The 22,661-nt window shown below is 40.9% G+C and overlaps 1 protein-coding gene across 38 annotated transcripts in view; it reads right to left on the minus strand.

Annotated features, from left to right (window-relative positions):
• Positions 1-21,258: 21,258 nt before the first annotated feature.
• The window catches only part of ICE2 (interactor of little elongation complex ELL subunit 2), a 57,267-nt gene continuing 55,864 nt past the window's right edge, over positions 21,259-22,661 (minus strand). For 36 of the 38 annotated variants that reach the window (XR_012415009.1, XR_012415015.1, XR_012415012.1 and 33 more), the window contains one exon: positions 21,259-21,961. Coding sequence is in view for 27 of the 38 variants with exons in the window: in XM_073995925.1 (XP_073852026.1) it covers positions 21,833-21,961 (129 nt within the window). In the remaining 11 variants the exon portion in view is untranslated. The remainder of the gene's footprint in view (positions 21,962-22,661) is intronic. The other 2 variants (XM_065547350.2, XR_010587808.2) reach the window with 2 other exon arrangements.

Below are 22,661 nucleotides of genomic sequence, written 5' to 3' on the forward strand. Positions count from 1 at the left end.
TGCTTATATGTTTCATACAATGCATAAAGAAAAAAGCTTGCTAAGCAAGTTAATATATTAAATAAGATAACTTGTAGCACGAAGTTTATGGGAAGGGTAGAGCACATTTCTTTTTTCATACAATCTTTGTATTGTTTGTATTACATCCTTTATCTCTTGGTACCATGACTGTTTATGTTTCAGGTTGCACCATCGAACTAGGAGCTCCTGGTTCATCTTTGTAACCCCAGCTTGGGGCTCATAACATGGTCTCCATGTTAAGAGACCTGAGGTTGTTGGAGTGGACTCTATTACTGGATACTCTGATAATCATCATAGAATGCAGGAAGCGTGAGCTCCGGTCCTAGCTCCTATATAAATTGGGTGTACTTGGACATGTCACTTAAGCTGTCTTGTCCTATTCCTCACCTGGAAAATAAGGGTCTTTGACTAAAAAATTATCAAATTCTCTTTTAGCTCAAAAACTTGATCCTTAATATGCAAATGTAATAATTTAAGCAGATTAATCATATACATGCACGTGGATATTGCTAAACAGAGACAAGATTTATCTGTTCACTGAAAAGGCCCAATAGGATTTGTAAATGGAAGTACTTTGAATAATAAAACTATTAATAATAAAACCTCTTTACAAGTAGATCAATAGATCATTTTTACCAAATATGATTGGCCTTCTTTCTCTGAATTCCTTGTTTGTTCAAATTAAGAGGGGTATCCCTGTGGAATTGCATACATGCATATAAAGTTGTTGCTTTCATTCAGACTCTTTGGATTGCGGGACATCAGCATGTATTAAGCTTCTAGATTATTTAAACATGTAGCTGCAATTGGGAAATATCACTTTAAAGTAAAATAAAGCTGTGTCAAATATCATTAAGATAATTATAACAACAGGCAACTGTTAAATTTCGGTATGTTGCAAAGGAACTTAGTTTTCTAATAAAGTGAACCTGTGATAACATACTTAGGTAGCTAAATATGGGTATATGCACTAGGGACATGCTTACGCTGTCACTAGCAATAGGCTGCAAATATTCCTCCCCACTCTTCAGGGAGTGTTGGCAAGCAGCAAGCGGAATGGAACCCAGTTTTGTAACCCAAGAGGCCAGAGCTGGTACAGGGATGCTTTGGGAGAACATGCTCAGAAGTTGGAGTAGAGCTAAGCTAGATACCAAGGGAGAAGCCAATGGCACTATGATCTGTTAAAAAGTCTGAAATACAAGAGCAGAATTTAAACAGAGGAGGAAGCTAAGCTCTGTGGCTGGAAGAACACAAATGCAAGTAGGAGGGAAGCAAGGAGGGAGGGGACAGGCTGCAGCTGGGGCTGAGGTGGCATCCATTGCCTCTGTGATCGTGACGCTGGGGGATTGGGTGAGGTTGGAATGAATCGCTGGCATGGATACTAAATCATCTCTGCCATTTCTTCAAGCAATGCAAAAAAGAGAAGAATAGGAAGGAAAAGGAGGAAGAAAGGAAGAAGACAGTGGAAGAGAACATTGTGAGGGAGGATACTGTGACATTGTGATAGAGAGAAAAGTGAAAGGACAGGTTTATACTCCTGACTGCAGCATAATGACAATTTTTTTCACATCTAAATTTTGGTTTTTGCCTTCTGAGCCAGTTAATATAAAAATACATACATACATAAATTTTAGTTTCTTAGCATCTGGAGAACAAAATATTTTGGCCCAGATCATCTGTAAGTTACTTGCTAGCTCTTATATTTGTAAGACCCTGCTGAAACAGTCTGAAATTCTGTAAGACTCAGTTAAAACAATCACTAAGATATTCATAAATCAACTTTATTACTCAGGTAGTATAATTTTAGTTCAACTACTCAGTACTTTGGCATCTGGTTTTCCTGGGGCTGTTGGTAAGAAGACCTGATTGCTTTCTAAAAGGGTGGGTCTCAGAATTGTGTTAGAAGCAAAAGGCAAACAGATGGGTAAGCTGCTCTAATCAGCTCAAGCTGGAAAACAAACAACAACAAAAAAAAAAACAAAAGAAAACTCTTTTCTCTTAAAATGAGAGATTGGTCTTCACCAAATTCCAATGCTCCACTCCCTGATTTGGAGATGAATCAGATGACTTCACTGGTCTTCCCCTTCTCTGATTTCTGTGATTCATCAGCTAAAGCAACTAGGGTGGGGGAAAAGAACCCTTCTAGTATTCAGGTTATGTTGCATCTTAAAAGGAAAGAATCTAAGGAAAAACTGTTAGAATTGTAAAATAATGAAGAAAGCAAACTTATAATACTCCTAACTCAGACATATTTTTAAAGAGGACTCCCTATTCTGGTAATTATCAATTACATGGACTTTGCTGTTTATCAATTGTTTTATAAATATTTTTCTATGAAATCGGTAAAAAAAAAAAAAAAAAAGCGTTGTGCAGACAAAAAACTAGTTTCAGGCTGGGTGTGGTGGCTCAGGCCTGTCATCCCAACACTTTGGAAGGCTAAGGTGGGAGAACTGCTTGAGGCCAGGACAGAGTAAGATCCTATCTCTAAGAAAAAAAAAAAAAAAGATAAAAAGAAAACTAATTGGTTTTGACCATCTGAAAAAGCTACCAGTATCTACCTGATTATAATAATCAAGGAACCCTCCAGATTCATTCACGTTAACAAACATTGAGTATCCACTAAATGCCAAGCCAGGCGGGACTACACAGCACATACATAACAGGAAGAAACATCGAACTCCTCCTTAAGGACTAGTGGAAGTTAATATGTAATGATAATTTGGCAAATGCATCAGATATGAAATCTAAGTGCTAGGACAATACAATAAGAGAATGACTAATTCTGTCAAGGAACAGTTAACCATTAGAGAAAGGAAGTAAGCCATTCTATCTTTGCCAACGCATTAAAGTTGTTCATAGTTAGTTGAAGTCATTGCACAACCACGAAAGAGGAAATGTAACGTAAACCAATGTATTCTCTATCAGCAGGAAATGACAATGTAGAGAGGTGGGACTGTTTAGTTTTAAACAAACCATCCAGTATAAAAACAGGTAAAGAGTCATGAGAGAAGGTATGTATTTGATTAATGCCACCATTTTGAAGATAGTTTTGGAAACACTCAGCTTAAGTATTTCCCTCAAAGCTGAAGGCAAATTCTGGTCACTTGAGAGTTTTGAGGAAGAGCTAGCAGTGATTCTGGGCCAGAGCTGGTGTTTAAGAGGGGAAAAGATAGTAGCAGAAGAGGATGCTGATTTGATGAGGCCCTCATTTGATAACATTGTTCAGTGAACTCAAACAGATTTATTTTCTGGTTGTAAAAATATTTGAGCATTCTGATATGAGGGCTGAAGTGGATATCTATCAGTCCAATCAAGCTTTTAGACTTCCTGAAATACTCAGTATTCAAAATCGTGTAATACTATTTAAAAGTAATAATTTGGTGAGGGTAAAAATGTTCAAAAATATAGTGAACTAAAGTGGAATATTCAATGATAACATGAATAATGAACTTATATAGCAAAAAAGAGTTTAAAAATCCAGTATTCCCACGAGCAAGGGAATAGCTAAGTGTGATGTCGTTTCCATTAGCCCTATGTAAGTCTCCGTAGAAATAGGTTAACATCTGCCATCCCCTTCCTCTTCCAGAACCTGTGGTATTCTTGTGGGCATTCTGGATACCTGGAACAAGCTTAGACATAAACCCAGACAATGAAAGAGTTAAGAAGGTACAGAGTTAGTGGATGCAGGGTTGGACCTGAGAAACCCGCCACCCACCGAAGTCAGTCGTCAGAGATGTTGACCCCTCTCCTAGGGCTGCAGTTACTTTTCCTTCACAAACAGAAATCATATCTTGGAATAGTTAACACTGCTTCTGTTAGTCTACTAATATGCATTATATATATTATAAAATTATCTGCCCTGTTTTGTTAAAAAAAAAATACATGAAGCCTTTATACCATTAATATCTAACGGAAAAGGAATGGCAGAGAGGTAGGGGAGAATGGCCTCGGACCCACTTGGGCTAGCAGTACAGATCTCCATATTACCATTTTGTTTTAACTTTTTTTTTTTTTTTTTTGGTGTTTTTGGTGTTTTGGGGGTTTTTTTTAGATGGAGTCTCGCTCTGTTGCCCAGGTTGGAGTGCAGTGGCCTGATCTCAGCTCACTGAAACCTCCACCTCCTAGGTTCAAATGATTCTCCTACCTCAGCCTCCCAGGTTGCTGGGATTACAAGCGCCCGCCATCATGCCTGGCTAATTTTTGTATTTTTAGTAGTGATGAGGTTTCACCATGTTGGCTATTGCTGGTCTCAAACTCCTAACCTTAAGCGATACACCTGCCTCGGACTCCCAAAGTGTTGGGATAACAGGTGTGAGCTACTGCACTAGGTTTGTTTTAACTGTTTAAGTCCAATTTTCTCTTTCAAGACTGCAGCACCTTTTTTTTTTTTTTTTTTTTTTTTTTGAGATGAAGTCTTGCTCTGTGGCCCAGGCTGGAGTACAGTGGCCGGATCTCAGCTCACTGCAAGCTCCGCTTCCCGGGTTCACGCCATTCTCCTGCCTCAGCCTTCCGAGTAGCTGGGACTACAGGCGCCCGCCACCACGCCCGGCTAATTTTTTTGTATTCTTTAGTAGAGACGGGGTTTCACCGTGTTAGCCAGGATAGTCTCCATCTCCTGACCTCGTGATCCGCCCGTCTCGGCCTCCCAAAGTGCTGGGATTACAGGCTTGAGCCACCGTGCCCGGCCATTTTTTTTTTTTTTTTAAGACAGAGTTTCGCTCTTGTTGCTCAGATTGGAGTACAATGGCATGATCTCAGCTCACCACAACTTCCGCTTCCCGGATTCAAGCGATTCTCCTGCCTCAGCCTCCCAAGCAGCTGGAATTACAGACGCCCACCACCACGACAAACTAATTTTGTATTTTTAGTAGAGATGGGTTTTCTCCATGTTGGTCAGGCTGGTCTCGAACTCCCAACCGCAGGTGATCTGCCCGCCTCAACCTCCCAAAGTGCTGAGATTGCAGGTGTGAGCCACCAAGCCTGGCCATTTTTTTTTTTTTTTTTTTTTTTTTTTGAGACAGAGTTGAGCTCTGTCGCCCAGGCTGGAGTGCAGCGGCACCACCTCAGCTCACTGCAACCTCTGTCTCCCGGGTTCAAGCAATTCTCCTGCCTCAGCCTCCTGAGTAAGTGGGATTACAGGCACGTGCCACCATGCCCAGCTAATTTTTTGTAGAGATGGGGTTTCACCATCTCTACAGGCTGGTCTCGAACTTTTGGCTTCAAGTGATCCTCCTGCCTTAGTCTCCCAACGTGTTGGGATTATAAGCATGAGCCACTCTTGGCTAGAGCCGCTCCTGGCTAGAGCCACTGTGCCTGGTTTGACTTTTATTTTTATTTTTTAATTTTATTTTTTTTTTGAGACGGAGTCTTGCTCTGTCGCCCAGGCTGGAGTGCAGTGGCCGGATCTCAGCTCACTGCAAGCTCCGCCTCCCGGGTTCACGCCATTCTCCTGCCTCAGCCTCCGGAGTAGCTGGGACTACAGGCGCCCGCCACCACGCCCGGCTAGTTTTTTTTTGTTTTTTTTTTTAGTAGAGACGGGGTTTCACCATGTTAGCTAGGATGGTCTTGATCTTGTGACCTCGTGATCCACCCGTCTCGGCCTCCCAAAGTGCTGGGATTACAGGCTTGAGCCACCACGCCGGCCTGGTTTGACTTTTAAAAGGTTAGGAGAAAGACCAGCTAGGTAAAAAGTAGCATTTAAAGAGTTAACCGGCCAGGCGTGGTGGCTCATGCCTGTAATCCCAGCGCTTTGGGAGGGCTAGGTGGGCAGATCACGAGGTCAGGAGATTGAGACTATCCTGGCTAACACAGTGAAACCCCGTCTCTACTAAAAAAATACAAAGAAATTAGCCAGTCATGGTGGCACGCGCCTGTAGTCCCAGCTACTCGGGAGGCTGAGGCAGGAGAATGGCGTGAACCCGGGAGGCAGAGCTTGCAGTGAGCCAAGATCGCACCACTGCACTCCAGCCTGGGCGACAGAGCGAGACTCCATCTCAAAAACAAACAAAAAAAGGGTTAGCCATTATTTTTTTAAGTGACTTTCTTGGAAGGTTACCAAACTTTCTTCCACATTCAAGGTTCACTTCCAGATGACATAATTCAAATGTAATTCTCCAAAAAAAAATTTTGAAAGGAACCCCTATCCCATTTAGCTTTGGAGCCTAGAAGAAGGCTGCCCTACTGTGTGTGAGGATCTGTAGTTCTTACCCCCTTATTACTTATTTGTTTGACTCCAGTAGATTTAAAATCTGCACCTTCCATCTCCTTGGCTTGGCTGCATTCTTGCCATATGGCAGGCATATTTAGTACACAGAAATAAGAGTGAACAGCTTGCCAAGTAGGACTGATGACTGTAAACTTAGGGGTGTTTTTGTTTTTGTTTTTTGGAGACAGAGTCTCATGCTGTCACCCACACTGGAGTGCAGTCATGCAGTCGTGCAGTCATGGCTCACCGCAGACTCGACATCCTGGGCTCAAGTGATCCTCCCACAACAGCCTCCTGAGTAGCCAGGATGACAGGCATGTACCACCACACCCGGCTAACTTTTTAAAATTTTTTGCAGAGACGAGGTCTTTTCATGTTGTCTAGGCTGTTCTCGAATTCCTAGGGTCAAGCAATTCTCCTGTCTTGGTGTCCCAAAGTGCTGGGATTACAGGTGTGAGCCATCGCACCTGGCCAGCCTTAGGTTTAGACTGAAAAACAGTGTCTCCCAACCTCCATGTCCTCAGACTTCCCTAGTTTCCATCCTGCCCCCTCAATCTATCCCTATCTATTGCAGTCATATTTTCCATTCTAGAAGTTTAACCATGTTGCTTATCCCAACTCTCATCCTCCATTAAAAAGTTTTTGATTATTCCCCATCTCAAGATAACATCCACAGTCTTTTTTTTTTGAGATGGAGTCTCACTCTGTCCCCCAGGCTGGAGGGTAGTGGCACGACCTCGGCTAACTGCAACCTCTGCCTCCCAGGTTCAACTGATTCTCCTGCCTCAGCCTCCTGAGTAGTTGAGATTACAAGCGTGTGCCACTACAATACTTCACATTTATACAGTGGCTTGCATTTTTAAAAGAACTTTTATGTTCATTATTTATTAGATGGGTACTACAGCCAGTAGGATATGCTAGAAAGGCATTAATATCCAGGTTTGGTTTTGTTTTTGAGATGGTGTCTTGCTCTGTCACCCAGGCTGGAGTGCAGTGGCGCGATCTCGGCTCACTGCAAGCTCCACCTCTCGGGTTCACGCCATTCTCCTGCCTCAGCCTCCCCAGCAGCTGGGACTACAGGCGCCCGCCACCACACCAAGCTAATTTTTTAATATTTTTAGTGGGTTTTCACAGTGTTAGCCAAAATTGTCTCGATCTCCTGACCTCATGATCCGCCTGCCTCGGCCTCCCAAAGTGCTGGGATTACAGGCATGAACCACTGCGCCCCGCCAGTATCCAGGTTTTACAGATGAAAATACTAAGAGTTGAAGAGGGACGAGATAGGGCCTTAGCAAATGGCAGAGTTGAGACTCTGTTTCAGTGCTCTTTCCCCTTTTCTTCCGCAACTGCTTCTTCCAACAAACTCAAACTCTGGGCTGGCTACTTCTAAGACTCAATCTCTCATACTTTTCTTCCTCTGAAAGTTGCAGCTGACAGTCTTAACATTCGGAAGACTTTCTCACTGCTGCATGTAAATTAACTCTAGCATGTAAATTAACTCTAGCACTGGGCTCCTGGGAGGCAGAAGGCTTGGCTGACAGCCTTGTATGCAAAATGACATTTAGGCCTTAGGCACTTAGTCAGTTAGTTACAGAGTCCTGCTCCTTAAGAGTAAAAGTTTTCAGACACTAGAGTGTAATATCAAAAAAGCCAAACCCTGTTAGGAACGGACCTACCACTTTATTAGCCTCCCACAATGCACACATAGACAGAGATATGCAAGCCTACTGCATCGTGACTTCACACGTCCCCCAAGCCCCTTTCTGAACTCAGAAGAAACTCATTGTGCAATTCTACGAGATTGCAGATTGGTGCTGGACAGAAACTATTTCCAGCAGAAACTATTTCCAGCAGAAAGTATTCAATTATTTATTTTTCAAAATAGTAAAACAATACCCAATCACAACAATTGGGTATTGTTGGGACCCATAACTAGATATTAGTTAAAAATAAGACACCAATTCCCTAAAATACAGACCAGACATAAAATACATTCTATTTCTTAGTTGTATAGAAACGTTAAGTCTCTCATTCAACTAAACAGATGGATCTTAATCACTTGATAATTTATTCTGGATCCCTTTCTGACTTTCAGTTGAAAACTTCAGGGACAAATGTAAATATTGTCTCATAAAGGATTATGTCACCAGTGGTCAGTGAGACTGTCCCCAGACATGATATTCTCATTACTTATTTGGAGCTCCATCTAAAAGGTTAAACCAAAGAAGCTTCAATTTTTTTTTTTTTTGCAATTTCAGTGGTTTAAATTGGACAGATGTCTGCTGAAAGACCAGTTTGCAAAACTGTGTATGACTCATGTTTTCTTGGCATTGGAGAACATTATCTATGGATGGTGAGGCGTAGGAAAGAGTGGGCATATTTTCAGCACACTGGTGATTGGGCACAGGTCTCTCCCTATGAGGAGAGATAAGCTTTTTGTTGTTATTGTTGCTCTAGGAAGAACAGACTACATACTCAGGTGGAGACAAGTTTTCGCTGAAAGATAGAATGGTTTTGTTTGTTTTTTGAGATTGATGCCCAGGTTAGAGTACAGTAGCGCAATCACAGCTCACTGCAGCCTTGACCTCCCTGGCTCAAGCAATCCTCCCACCTCAGCCTCCCCAAAGCTGAGACTACAGGCATATGCCACCATGTCCAGCTAATTGTTTAATTTTTATTTTTGTAGAGACACTGTCTCACTGTGTTGCCCTGACTGTCCTCAAACTCCTGGCCTCAAGAGATTCTCCTGCCTCAGCCTCCCAAAGTGTTGAGATTACAGGCATGAGCCATGCTTGGCAAGATATAATATTTTTCAGAGGTTTCTTTTTTTTTTTTTTTGAGATGGAGTCTTGCTCTGTTGCCAGGATGGAGTACAGTGGCACAATCCCGGCTCACTACAACCTCCGCCTCCTGGGTTCAAGGGATTCTCCTGCCTCAGCCTCCTGAGTAGCTGAGACTACAGGCACACGCCACCACGCCTGGCTAATTTTTGTATTTTTAGTAGAGACGGGGTTTCACCATGTTGGCCAGGATGGTCTCGATCTCTTGACCTTGTGATCCACCTGCCTTGGCCTCCCAAAGTGCTGGGATTACACGTGTGAGCCACTGGGCCTGGCCAGAGGTTTCAAGATGTGATATATTCCAAATTGTTTCATCTAACCTGAATTTTTACTTCTTTTATTGTCCTTAAATGCAATAGAGTAGTATTAAATGAGTTACTTTGGATACATTGTAAGAATGTATCCAAAATATGGAGATGTAGTCTTTAAGGGAAATATACCTATACACTGATACAATACAAAGATACAAATCAAAGGTATAATAGTAACTGGTATGGCTTTTGATAAACACATGTTTCTTTGTTTAATTTCTTTCCTTGTGCAAAGCTAACCATAGCATTGTCCTTGTGACTGGGGAGGTCTAAAATTGAGGTGGGTACAACCTCGCTACATGTTGGTTTTGGGGGAACACTTAGGTAACAGCACAATTTCATACATCTTGATTGAGCTTCCAGGGTTTTCCTAGCCATATGTTTGGTGTTAGGTCAGGTACACAGTTGTAGAAATAAATAAACGTTCCCTGTGAGGAGTTTACAGTCTGTTTAGATATGCATACAAAATGCATAGAGAATAACATGAGATACATTTCATAGTCAGAATATGTGGTATTTTAATAAGTACAGTAGGAATTTGGAGACTTTTGGGGGATTGCATTGGGAGAGCGATTTCATGCCCTAGACGTGAAAAACAGGAATCCTTGATTTTGCCCCTATTGCAACACTTTTGTCTTTATGCCTCTCTGAACCATTTGTTAGAGGACAACTCTCCCATCCTTTATTAGTTAGGATGTTTCTGTTCACAAGTAACAAAAAGCCTACTCAAACTGAGCAAATAATAAAAGAGGTGTATTGGCTAAAAGTCCAGGGGAAGGGTGAGCTTTATGTATGGCTCCATCAGGACTCAAACTCTGATTCCTTGTGTACATTTCTTGCTTCTTCCTTCAGAGTACAGATCTCATCTTCAGGGTGGCATCCATCCTTTTTATTATATGGTGAGCGGCAGCACCCGCGCTATGGTGCATTTTCATTCACACCCAGAGAGAGAGCGCTTCATCTCATAAACATCTAATGAGTACTGAGATTTGTGCTGATTGGACACAAACCTTAAATCATTCCCTAGGTTGAAGACGTTTACCATGTACTGACTGGTTTAGATCTGGGTTACTATACAAATCACAAAAGTAGGGGAGATTAGACCTACTGGGGTTCACTCCTGGAGCTGAAAGTAGGGTCAATTTCATCTAAATTTCATGGTAGCTACATGACACGGGATGGAAAAATGAAATAAATGGGCCTTTTGTTGGAGTGGTGGTGAGGGAGTGGGAGATTCTCTCCAAGTTGTACCTTTACACCTAGAATCTTGATCTTATTCTCCATCTCCTTTCCCCCAGGGCTCCTGGTTGGTTCCCCATCAATTATTATTCTTTCAATTTGTACCTCTGTATTGCAGCAACAGGTACACTTCCTTTAATCTGCAAACATAAACAAGTTCTCATCATTCTGAAAACAAAACTCCCTCTCCTGGATTTTCCTGCAAGTTTTTGTCCTGCCTTCATTCTTCTATTCAACAGACTTCTCAACATGGCTTTTCCTCCACACCTTTCCTTGTCTCTCGTTCAGTTCTCAGCCTGCAGTGACTGCTTCTGTCACACCACGGAATGTTCTGATCAGTGTTGAATCCAACAGCCTTCTCTCCTTAGTCTTCATCCTCCTTAACCTCCTTATAGTACCTGACATTGTGGACAATACCATTTTTTAAAACTTTTCAATCTGGTGTAATCTTGAGTTTATATAATTATTGCAGAAATATCATATATAGCTCCTATATGCCTTTCATCAAGACTCCTGTGAACATTTCACTGCCCCGATCCTCCAATTGGAGAATAAGCTAGAAATAATGCCCCATTACCAATTTATACTTTGGTTTTTATTTCCTAAGTATGGGACATGCACTGATATAACCACATCATAATCAGGAAATTAACACTAATACATCACTACCAAATAATCCACAAATGCCCTTCAAGTTTTGCCAGTCGTTCCAATAATGTCCTTTATTGGACCAGGATCCAAACCAGGATCATGAGTCACATTCAGTTAGTTTTCTTTAATCTGCAGTAGTGCTACAGTGTGAAAGAAGGGGAATTTTTGCAGATTACTGACCATTTACTTTATAGACTGTCACTCAGTTTAGATTTCTCTGGTATTTCCTCATGATTTATGTATATCTGGAAGGAGTACACCACAGAAGTGATGCTGTGCTCTTCTTGGTGTGCGTCAGGAAACACCGTTGATTTGTTTCATTACTGGTGATATTAATTTGTATCACTTGATTAAGATGGTTTCAGCCAGGTTTCTTTCTGGCATTAACAGGTATTTTATACATGTTAAATAAGTAATTTGTGGGGAGATTCTTTAAGGCTATGTAGCTGTTCCTATTTATCATCAAATTTTCACTCACCACATTTAGCATCCATTGATGATTCCTAAATAATTATTACTCTAATGATTTCAAATTGGTGATTTTTCTAATTCCATCATTCCATTTATTGGTTGGCATTCTATCATAGAACAGAATGTTTCCTTCTTCCCTATTTATTCATTTGTATCAGTATGGGATCATAGATTCTTATTTCAGTCAAAGGATTACATTGTTGCTATCATCATTTGATGCTCAAATTTTCCTGAATCTGGGAACTCCTTTAAGCTAGAGTCAATGCATTTCTGATATGGCCCCTCATTTTTTGAGCACTTTCTTTTATTCCTTTATTTATATATTTATTTATTTGAGGCGGAGTCTCACTCTGTTACCCAGGCTGGAGTGCAGTGGCACGATCTCGGCTCAATACAACTTCCGCCTCCCAGGTTGAAGTGATTCTCATGCCTCAGCCTCCCGAGTAGCTGGGATTACAGGCACGTGCCACCACACCTGGCTAATTTTTGTATTTTTAGTAGAGATGGGGTTTCACCATGTTGGTCAGGCTGTTTTTTTTTTGTTTTTTTTTGTTTAAAGGCAGGGTCTCACTCTGTTGCCCAGGCTAGGGTGTAGTGGCATGATCACAGCTCACTGCAGACTTAACCTCTTGGGCTCATGGAATTCTCCCATCTCAGCCTCCCAAGTAATTGGGACCATAGTCACATGCCACCAAACCCAGTGAATACTTTCTTTCTGATGCAACATGATGTTCCAGATTCATCTTCCATTGATCCTGACCCAGACTTATAATCAGTAATTTCTTCAAGGAGCCCTGGTTTCTTTTAATGAAGAACGGGATATAGAAACCAAGATCTGGGTGTTACATGTGCCATTGCTACTAGATTGTCAGTGCATCTAGACCCTCTCAGCAGAATAAGGAAATATGGGATGGGCACAGTAACTCATGCCTGTAATCCCAGCACTTTGGGAGGCCAAGGCTGGCGGATCACCTGAGATTGGGAGGTCACGACCAGCCTGACCAACACAGAGAAACTCCGTCTCTATTTAAAAAAAAAAAAAGGCCGGGCGCGGTGGCTCAAGCCTGTAATCCCAGCACTTTGGGAGGCCGAGATGGGCGGATCACGAGGTCAGGAGATCGAGACCATCCTGGCTAACACGGTGAAACCCCGTCTCTATTAAGAAATACAAAAAAAACTAGCCGGGCGAGGTGGCAGGCGCCTGTAGTCCCAGCTACTTGGGAGGCTGAGGCCGGAGAATGGCGTAAACCCGGGAGGCGGAGCTTGCAGTGAGCTGAGATCCGGCCACTGCACTCCAGCCTGGGTGACAGAGCGAGACTCCGTCTCAAAAAAAAAAAAAAAAAAAAAAAAAAAAAAAAAAAAAAAAATTAGCTGGGTGTGGTGACCCATGCCTATAATCCCAGCTGCTGTGGAGGCTGAGGCAGGAGAATCGCTTGAACCCGGGAGGTAGAAGTTGTGGTGAGCCGAGATTGCACCATTGCACTCCAGCCTGGGCAACAAGAGTGAAACTCTGTCTCAAAAAAAAAAAAAAAAAAAAAGAAGAAAAAAAAAAAAGAGAAAGAAAAAGGAAAAGGAAATATATATATATGCATATGTACCCACACAGCTGTAACTGTTTCTTCATCTCTCTCTCTGTGTATATTAAATACCATGAATTCACTCTGATACTTCCAATTCCAACTGAATATCACACGGTTTATTCTTGCCTTCCCCTTTCCCATTATCTCTTTTTTTTTTTTTTTTGGAGATGGATTCTCATTCTGTCTACCAGGCTGCAGTGCAATGGCCAAACTCACCGCAACCTCTGCCTCTCAGGTTCAAGTGATTCTACTGCCTCAGACTCCTGAGTAGCTGGGATTACAGGCATGCGCCACCACCATGCCCAGTTAATTTTTGTATTTTTAGTAGAGGCGGGGTTTCACCAGGCTAGCCAGGCTGGTCTCGAACTCCTGACCTCAGGTGATCCACCCACCTCGGCCTCCCAAAGTGTTGGGATTACAGGCGTGAGCCACTGCGCCCAGCCCCCATTATTTGCAAGGAATTTTTTTTTTTTTTTTGGAGACAGAGTTTCGCTCTTGTTTCCCAGGCTGGAGTGCAGTGGCTCAATCTCAGTTCACTGCAACCTCCGCCTCCTGGATACAAGTGATTCTCTTTCCATGCCCCACTAATTTTGTATTTTTAGTAGAGATGGGGTTTCTCCATGTTTTTCAGGCTGATCTTGAACTCCTGACCTCAGGTGATCCACCCGCCTCGGCCTCCCAAAGTGCTGGGATTACAAGCATGAGCCACCGTGCCTGGCCTCGCAATGTATTTCTTTATTTGCTTAACGAACCTGATATGTAACCTAAGTCCAGACCCTTGGCCTTAACAAAGGGGAAGAGGAGTGTCTTAGCCTATTTTGTGCTCCTATAACAGAATACCACAGACAGGGTGATTTATAAAGAACAGAAATTTAATTCTCACAGTTCCAAAGCCCAGGAAGTACAAGATCCAGGCACTTGCATCTAGTATGTGCCTTACTGCGTCCTCACATGGTGGAAGTCAGAACGGCAAGAGCGGATGAATGTTGAATCCTCACGTGACAGTAGATCAGAAGAGGGTGAACCCACCCCCATACATCCTTTTTCATACTGGCCTAATCCATTCATGACCTAGCTGTCTTCCCAAAGGCCACACCTCCCAACGCTGTTGCATTAGAGATTAAGTTTCCAACACATGAATTCTGAAAGGGAATACATTAAAACCATAGCAAGGAGAAAATAAAAAAAGGCCAGCTTGGTCTCAGACACGCAAGCCCCACCTTTCCTGGTGTCACAGCACAAAGATAAGCCCTCAACATAACATGCCTATCTATTCCTCTCCCCTAAGTTGCACACCCACATTTTCAGTGTTCTATAGGACATCCCATTAATTGTTCTGCTGACATTTGGTTGAAAACACAATTTGTCTTTTCACCCCATCCCTATTCTAATATTTTCATTTAAGTCAGTGGCAACACTTAGCAAAAACCTCAGTTGTCTTAGAAACATCTTACTGCATAATTCTTTTTTTTTTTTTTTTTTTTTGAGACGGAGTCTCGCTCTGTCACCCAGGCTGGAGTGCAGTGGCCGGATCTCAGCTCACTGCAAGCTCCGCCTCCCGGGTTTACGCCATTCTCCTGCCTCAGCCTCCCCAGTAGCTGGGACTACAGGCGCCCGCCACCTCGCCCGGCTAAGTTTTTGTATTTTTAGTAGAGACGGGGTTTCACTGTGTTAGCCAGGATGGTCTCGATCTCCTGACCTCGTGATCCGCCCGTCTCGGCCTCCCAAAGTGCTGGGATTACAGGCTTGAGCCACCGCGCCCGGCCCTTACTGCATAATTCTATATATACAGCTGGGAGCGGTGGCTCACGCCTGTAATCCCAGCACTTTGGGAGGCCGAGGCGGGCGGATCACGATGTCAGGAGATCGAGACCATCGTGGCTAACATGGTAAACCCCGTCTCTACTAAAAATACAAAAAATTAGCCGGTCATAGTGGCGGGTGTCTGTAGTCCCAGCTACTAGGCAGGTTGAGGCAGGAGAATGGCGTGAACCCGGGAGGCGGAGCTTGCAGTGAACCGAGATTGTGCCACTGCACACCAGCCTGGGTGACTGAGCAAGACTCCGTCTCAAAATAATAATAATAATTCTATACATACATGCTATTTCGTGGGTCATATTGTTGCTTACTGAGCTATCACACCCCTACCTCCAACCTTATCAGCCGGAGAACATGCACACATCAATAATCTAGATGCTCATTAACTTGCGATGGAATTATATCCAGATTAACTCATCGTGAGTTTAGGTTGAGCACAGTGGCACATACTAATAATTGCATCACTTTGGGAGGCTGAGGTGGATCACTTGAGGTCAGGAGTTCAAGACCAGCCTGAGTAACATACCAGGACCTCATCTCAACAAAAATAATAAACAAATAATAAGTTGAAAATGCATTTAACATACCTAACCTACCAATAAAAAACAGAATGGCTGTATAGATACTTGAAGTATGCTTTCTATTGAATGCACATTGCTTTGGCATCATTGTAAAGCCTAGAAATCATAAGTTGAACCATCATAAGTCAAGACCATCTTCACATATTTACTAAATGTTTGCTGCTTGCCAAGCTTGATTCTAGATACAGGGGAAAATAAGATATGGTTTTTAGGTAAAGTTTTAGCTCATTTATGAGATCTTTTTTGATGCCTACAGATAGAACAACTCCTATCTCTTCATGTAACTGTTACCCATTACAGAAACTAATCACAATATTTACATTTTTGTACCCATTTAGATGTCTGTCTCCTTCTGTGAAACTGTAAACACTGAAAAATGTGTTTTAATTTATCTTTGTATTCCCAACACTTAGCACAATGTCTGTTACCCAGTTGTGACTCAACGTTACAAGTAAACATTCATTTTGAGGATAGGGTGAAATCAGGTATCTGCTGCCTCTTAAATAGCTTTCCAATCTATACCTTTTCAATCCACCTGCTGTATGTACAGTTAACACCTCCTTGCCATTGGTCTTTCTCCTTTCTAAATCATTCTTTATATTGTAGCCTTCCTAAAATTCATCATTTTGCTTAAAAGCCTTTAATGCCTCCTCATTGCTTTCCGAATCAAACCAAACTATCTAGGTTTAACGTTCATTATCTCCTTCTATTGAGCTTCAAACATACCTCCTCAATTTCATCTCCTATTTATCATATTTCACCCCGCCTTTCACATGACCAACTTTGCTATTTCCTAAATCCAGCCCCTCTCATGATTTTCCCTCATGCTGCAATGCTCCACTTCCTTTTGGTTCACATTTTTAACTTGACTTTCAAAGAGCTTCAACGTCATTTCTACTACGCCTTTCTCTGATTTCTGAGCGTCCCTTTTTCTTACTTCTCTGCACTATTGTGTCAGATGATCATTTTCACTTATATTATAGCTAATTATGCATACTTATCTCCCCAACTAGATTAGGAAATACTCTTAAGGCAGAAACCAATCTTATGTTTATCTTTAAATCCCAAGAGATTGGTATAATTTGTTACATCCAATAGATACCCAAAAAATGCATTACCAATTCAACAGAGGACGGGCAAGGTTTTGATAGGTGATAATAAATCCAAGTAGACACAGAATCATGTACAACAGCATGCAGGCAGGGACAAGAATAGCTAATTTATGCAATGTTAAAGCCTGGCTAGAGCAGATGTTGCATTAATGCAGTGCTTGGGACTGGATACTCATGTTATCAATGTGGTTTTGCCCTACTGGTGTATGTCTTAGGATTATGTGTATATACTCTCCAGTGATGTATATTATTTTTTGAGATGGAGTCTTGCTCTGTCACCCAGGCTGGAGTGCAGTGGTGCGATCTCAGCTCACTGCAAGCTCCACCTCCCAGGTTCACGCCATTCTCCTGCCTCAGCCTCCCGAGTACTTGGGACAACAGGTGCCTGCCACCACACCTGGCTAATTTTTTGTATTTTTAGTAGAGACAGAGTTTCACCGTGTTAGCCAGGATGGTCTTAATCTCCTGATGTCGTGATCCACCCGCCTCAGCCTTCCAAAGTGCTGGGATTACAGGCGTGAGCCACTGCACCCGGCCTCCAGTGCTGTATATTTTTAAATAAGTAAAATCTAGGATAGGGAGAATAGAAAATATTCCTTCTCCCCAACCCCACAAGAAACAGATTTTGAAGAAAATGGAAGAAAGTCAACCCACTAATCACAGAATCTTTATAAGGGTTCTTCACTTTCAAAACAGCAATAAATTTATACTCGGGCTTTCCTCCTATTTTCTTAAAGAATCAACCAGGCTATAGCTCATATATTAAAGCAAACACATCTGTCAAGGCAAACTCTTGACTGTTTAAATCTGTTTGATGAAGTAATCTAGAGATCCACCCCTCTTAGAAACACAGCTCTGGTTCTTGACTCTTTCAGTAATTTTTTTGTGGCAGGGCAGATCCAAATCCCAGAGAGATGCCTTGCAATTGTGTCTGCCATTATATACCTTGATAAGTAGTCTGGACATGAGTGAAGGGGACATGGCAACAGTAGATGGATAAATGAAATGGATCCCCTTTATTTCTACATCTCAACAAGAAACTCAATAAATCCTGATATCAAATACGTTAAGGTTTGATTAAAAACTATATAGCAAAAAACAAAACAAAACAAAAAACTACTATATACCTATAATGCATAGAAAACATCTTAACATCTTTACATGTCCATTAGAAACTACAGACACAGTATGCTCTCCCTCCCCTAAACCTGTTCATAGCATATGTGATTAAATATGTTCACAAATTCTTTCCAAACCTCTCCCTTCAAAGGTGGAGCTTAAGCGTGGGCTTAGCAATTTACTAATCCTTCAGATGACTGCAGCCCCAGCCAAGAGCCTGATTGCAACTTCATGAGAGACCCGGACTTTTGACTTACAGAAACGGTGAGATAACGTTTGTTGTTTTAAGCAGCTAAGTTTTGGGATAATTTATTATTCAGCAAATTGGTTATAACCAATATAGCACACAAACCTAGAATCCAAAAGGAGAAATGACTGAAAAAAAATGAACATTTTAAATTAACTTTCTTCCCACTCTAACCACACTATTTTCTCAATGGGTAACCCATCATTTACTCAGTATCTCAAATGAGAAACCCAGAAGCCATACTTTACTCTCCCGACCCACCACAAAACTGAGTTTTTTTTTTTTTTTTTTTTTTTTTCCCTATACATCACTTGAGCCCACTCCTACTCTTGCTGCTTTAATTCTGGGCCATTGTCATTTTTCAATTACTACAACACAGGCTCCCAACATTTCTTCATTTCCCAGCTCCACTGCATTCTCTAGACTAATGCCAACAAGAGCCCTTTTCAAATACACATCTGATCTTGTCAGTTAATTAACCTTCACTACTGGTTCCCACATTGCACAGGACAAAGTTCAAATGTCGTAGTATGGTGTTTCTGTCCCTATCCTGTAGTTTTCTCTCATCTCCCACGTTCATAGCCTACAATCTCTCCAACTTTCACCTTTTCATAGGCTGCTTAGTTTCACTTAGTTTTTTTGTGGAAGACCTTTAATTTTTCCCTTAGAAATCCTACTATCTTTAAAAGACTCAGCTCAAGCTCTATCTCAGAAAACCTTAAATATGAAGATCTGGTTGGATGACTTTCTTACTTTATCAAAGCACTTTTTACATAAATCAATATAATGTCTTCCACTAGAATGTGATCTCCTGAAAAAAAAAAAACAACACTTGGATATCTACACATTCATACATCTAATATCTGCCAAGCAACTTCATGACAGGCACTGTATTAGGTGTTTACTACTTAATGGTGAACAAAACAAATATGCCCTTGTCCTTGCAGAACTTGTAATCTATAAGAAAAGAGAGAAGTCAAAGAAATATGGTGAGACCTGAAAAAACAATGCTGTGAGAGAGTAACTCTGGGGACCTACTTTGGAGTGCATGGCACACAGTTGCACTCACTTACTGAATTAAAGTGTTTTCAAAGAGGTATGTATAAATTACACCTTCACTGCTGAGGTATAAGGGGCCAGGTGGATCGCGTCCTTGCTAGCATTAAGTCTCATTTTTTTTTTTTTTTAATCTTGCTCATTTTTTGAGATAGGGTCTTGATTTCTCTCCCAGGATGGAGTGCAGTGGTACCATCGTAGCTCACTGCAGCCTCGAACTCCTAGACTCAAGCGATCCTCCCACCTCAGCTTCCCAAGTAGCTGGGATTACATCCTGCTAAACATATTGTCAGTTACTTCTTGCTTATAAATTCTCAGTACTAAAAATCAAGAAAAAGAACATAAAGCAAGATCAAATGTATGTTAAAAAAAAAGGCTTCGCTAAGCATAAGCAAAAAACTAGCTTTATATATGATCAGTGTTATTCAAATATATGGGTAAGATAACATATTTTACAATGTAAAAAGTAATATTTAAAAATTAAAAGGCAAGTCTTTCTGGTATTCAGAAGTCTGAAGCAACCACTGTTCCAGTTTTTTTAAAAGAGCACATTCCATTCTGGTGCACACAAATGTGCATTAAAAAAAAAATAAAAAAGTAAAAGGGCATTTCAAGGGAATCCCCGCCTCTCCCTTGGCTCACTGCGAAATGATTCACAACCAAAACATTTCTGGGATATATGACTTAAGGAATAAAAAAAACTCAGTGTTTTAAAAAAGGGAATGGCAGGATGAGGAAATGATTTATCAAGATACAATTTTACTAATAACTACTTCTTAAATAACTTAAAAGTTTTATAACAAAAAATCAAAATAAAACAAAACTTAGTAGTTGAAGATATTTTCAACTGTTACAATATTTGAGGAGATTTTCCGGTCTAATTTCTCAGAAATTAGGCTGAAAGAATAGCCATTCTTTAACATAAAATAGCTAAAAAATTTCAATGTGAAGCAATTATCTAGGATTATAAAACTTGTATTTTACAAATGACATACATAATTTCTGAAAATTTTTGTGTAAGGGTTCTAAAGATTAAACAAGCCTGTCCTTTTTTTTTAAATTTTGAGACAGGGTCACACTCTGATACTCAAAGCTGAGTACAGTGGTGCGATCATGACCCACTGTAGCCTCGACTTCCTGGGCTCCAGCAATTCTTCTGCCTCAGCCTTTTGAGTAGCTGGGACTACAGGCACATACCACCACACCCAGCTAACTTTTTTATTAGTAGAGATGAGGTCTATGTTGCCCAGGCTGGTCTCGAACTCCTGGACTCAAGTGATTCTCCTGCCTCAGCCTCGCAAAGTGCTCGGATTACAGGTGTGAACCACTGCGCCCAGCCCTGCCTGTCGTTTCTTAAGTCCAAATTTGCTACAGCAACATCACCTGATTATGCCCTTTTCCAAATTCATCTGTAGGTTTGGAAAATTTAAATCAATCAGTATAGATGAGGATAAAAATAGCTTATGCTGGCCAGGCACGGTGGCTCATGCCTGTAATCCCAGCACTTTGGGAGGCCAACCTGTGCAGATCACAAGGTCAGGAGTTTGAGACCAGCCTGGCAAATACGGTAAAACCCTGTCTCTCCTAAAAATACAAAAAAAAAAATTAGCCAAGAGGGATGGCGGGTGCCTGTAGTCCCAGCTACTCGGAAGGATGAGGCAGGAGAATCGCTTTAACCTGGGAGGCGGAGGTTGTGGTGAGCTGAGATCATGCCATTGCACTCCAGCCTGGGCAACAGAGCGAGACTCCGTCTCAAAAAAAAAAAAAAAAAAAAAAAAAAAAAAAAAAGGCTTATGCTTTACCACATTAACCTTGTCATTTGGAGCAATGACACTGACTTTTTTTCTGGAAAACATACCAATCTCTTTGCTTTCAGCAGTGTATTTCAACACTCAGCTTGAATCTAGAGATAGAGGCATTTGTCATCAAACATGTTACACCATCAAATTTTTTTCTTTTTTTTTTAAACAAACTGATGGTTGCCAAACAAGAAGATACCAATCTGACTTTTCAGAGGCAGGGAGGTTTTATTTTTGGCTTCTTTAATGGAATTTCACCAAGTTTTTAAAGGTATTAACTTTATTAACCTGCAACATTCATCATTTTAAAGGAGTATATAAAAACTGTTAAAATGGGTCAGAAACAAGGTTTCCGATGCTCATAATCATCTTCAGCAGTGGCAACATTTAACTTTTTGAGTCAGTCTCACCAGACTGGCAATATAACTAACACAATACATAATGATTAAGTGTTGTTCTTGATAAAAAAGCAAATTATTTTTCTATTTACAATTTTTAGAAAAGGTTTAATGTAAAAATATTTTTCTTCTTTATATATTTCCCTGCCATGATAATGTTAAAACATATCAAGATCTTCCTTAAACTTTAAGGGCGAAAAGCATAACATTCCATTTTAGTTGAAACATTCCTTCACATAGCCAACACATTTTTTCAAGGCACTCTAGCTACTACAGGAAAAATGTTCCTCTTACCTACTGATTATTTCCGCTCAAACTTTTCTAAATTAAACATTGCTATAACTGTTTTTTTTTTTTTTAATTTAATTTTCCATAGTACAGTCCTCAAGTTATTTTTCTTTTATGTGGAGCCACTCCTTCAGTTTCAACTTGCTGAGCAGGCAAGCAACTGCTTTTGGTTTCTATGGAAACTGGATTCCTGTGGCTGCGTGTAGGCATTCTTGTTCCACCAACCTAAGAGATGAAGCAGAGAACAGAATAGCTTAATGTAACTACAACATACCTATATACAGTCAACTCTGTTGTATTTATACATGTATTAACCACCTTGCAAATGAGCTTATATTTTTAATCTCCAGCTACCTGGCTGTTTCTAAACAAGTTTTAATCTGACACATTTTTAAAGTACTAAACTTTCAAATAACCATCAGAGAAGTGGACAGATCTGAGTAGATGGGGAGAAAAGCGAATGGGGAAACTATTCTCTGTGTTAAATTTATTAGAGGTTGAAAATATAAATTAGAAATCAAGGGAATGACAGGCCTTACGAGTGCCGTGTTTGCAATAATTAAACTGAAGGACAAGAAAAAGGAAGAAGTGAGTAATAGGGAGGGAGGGAAAGAAAATACAAGAAGGTCTGAGGTGGTAAACAGGGAGAAGAAATTACACAGACAAACAAGAAAGACAATAAGAAAGGTAGGGAAGATAAGGAAAGAAAATGGGAAAGAGATAAAGATTAAGAAAGAGGGAAGTAAAAAAAAAAAAGGAATTAAAGTATAAGGAAGAGAAAAAGACAAGAACCCAAGTAAAAGGGAAATAGTGAAGGGCTGAAAGAGGAGAGCAAGAAAGAAATAAGAAAAGGGGAAGAAAAAACTGGAAGGGGGAATATAGAGGATGGGCAAACGGGAAGAGGGGGTTAGAGTAGGGGAAGAAA

The sequence above is a fragment of the Macaca fascicularis genome, chromosome 7 (assembly GCF_037993035.2).
Source record: "Macaca fascicularis isolate 582-1 chromosome 7, T2T-MFA8v1.1".
NCBI lineage: Eukaryota > Metazoa > Chordata > Mammalia > Primates > Cercopithecidae > Macaca > Macaca fascicularis.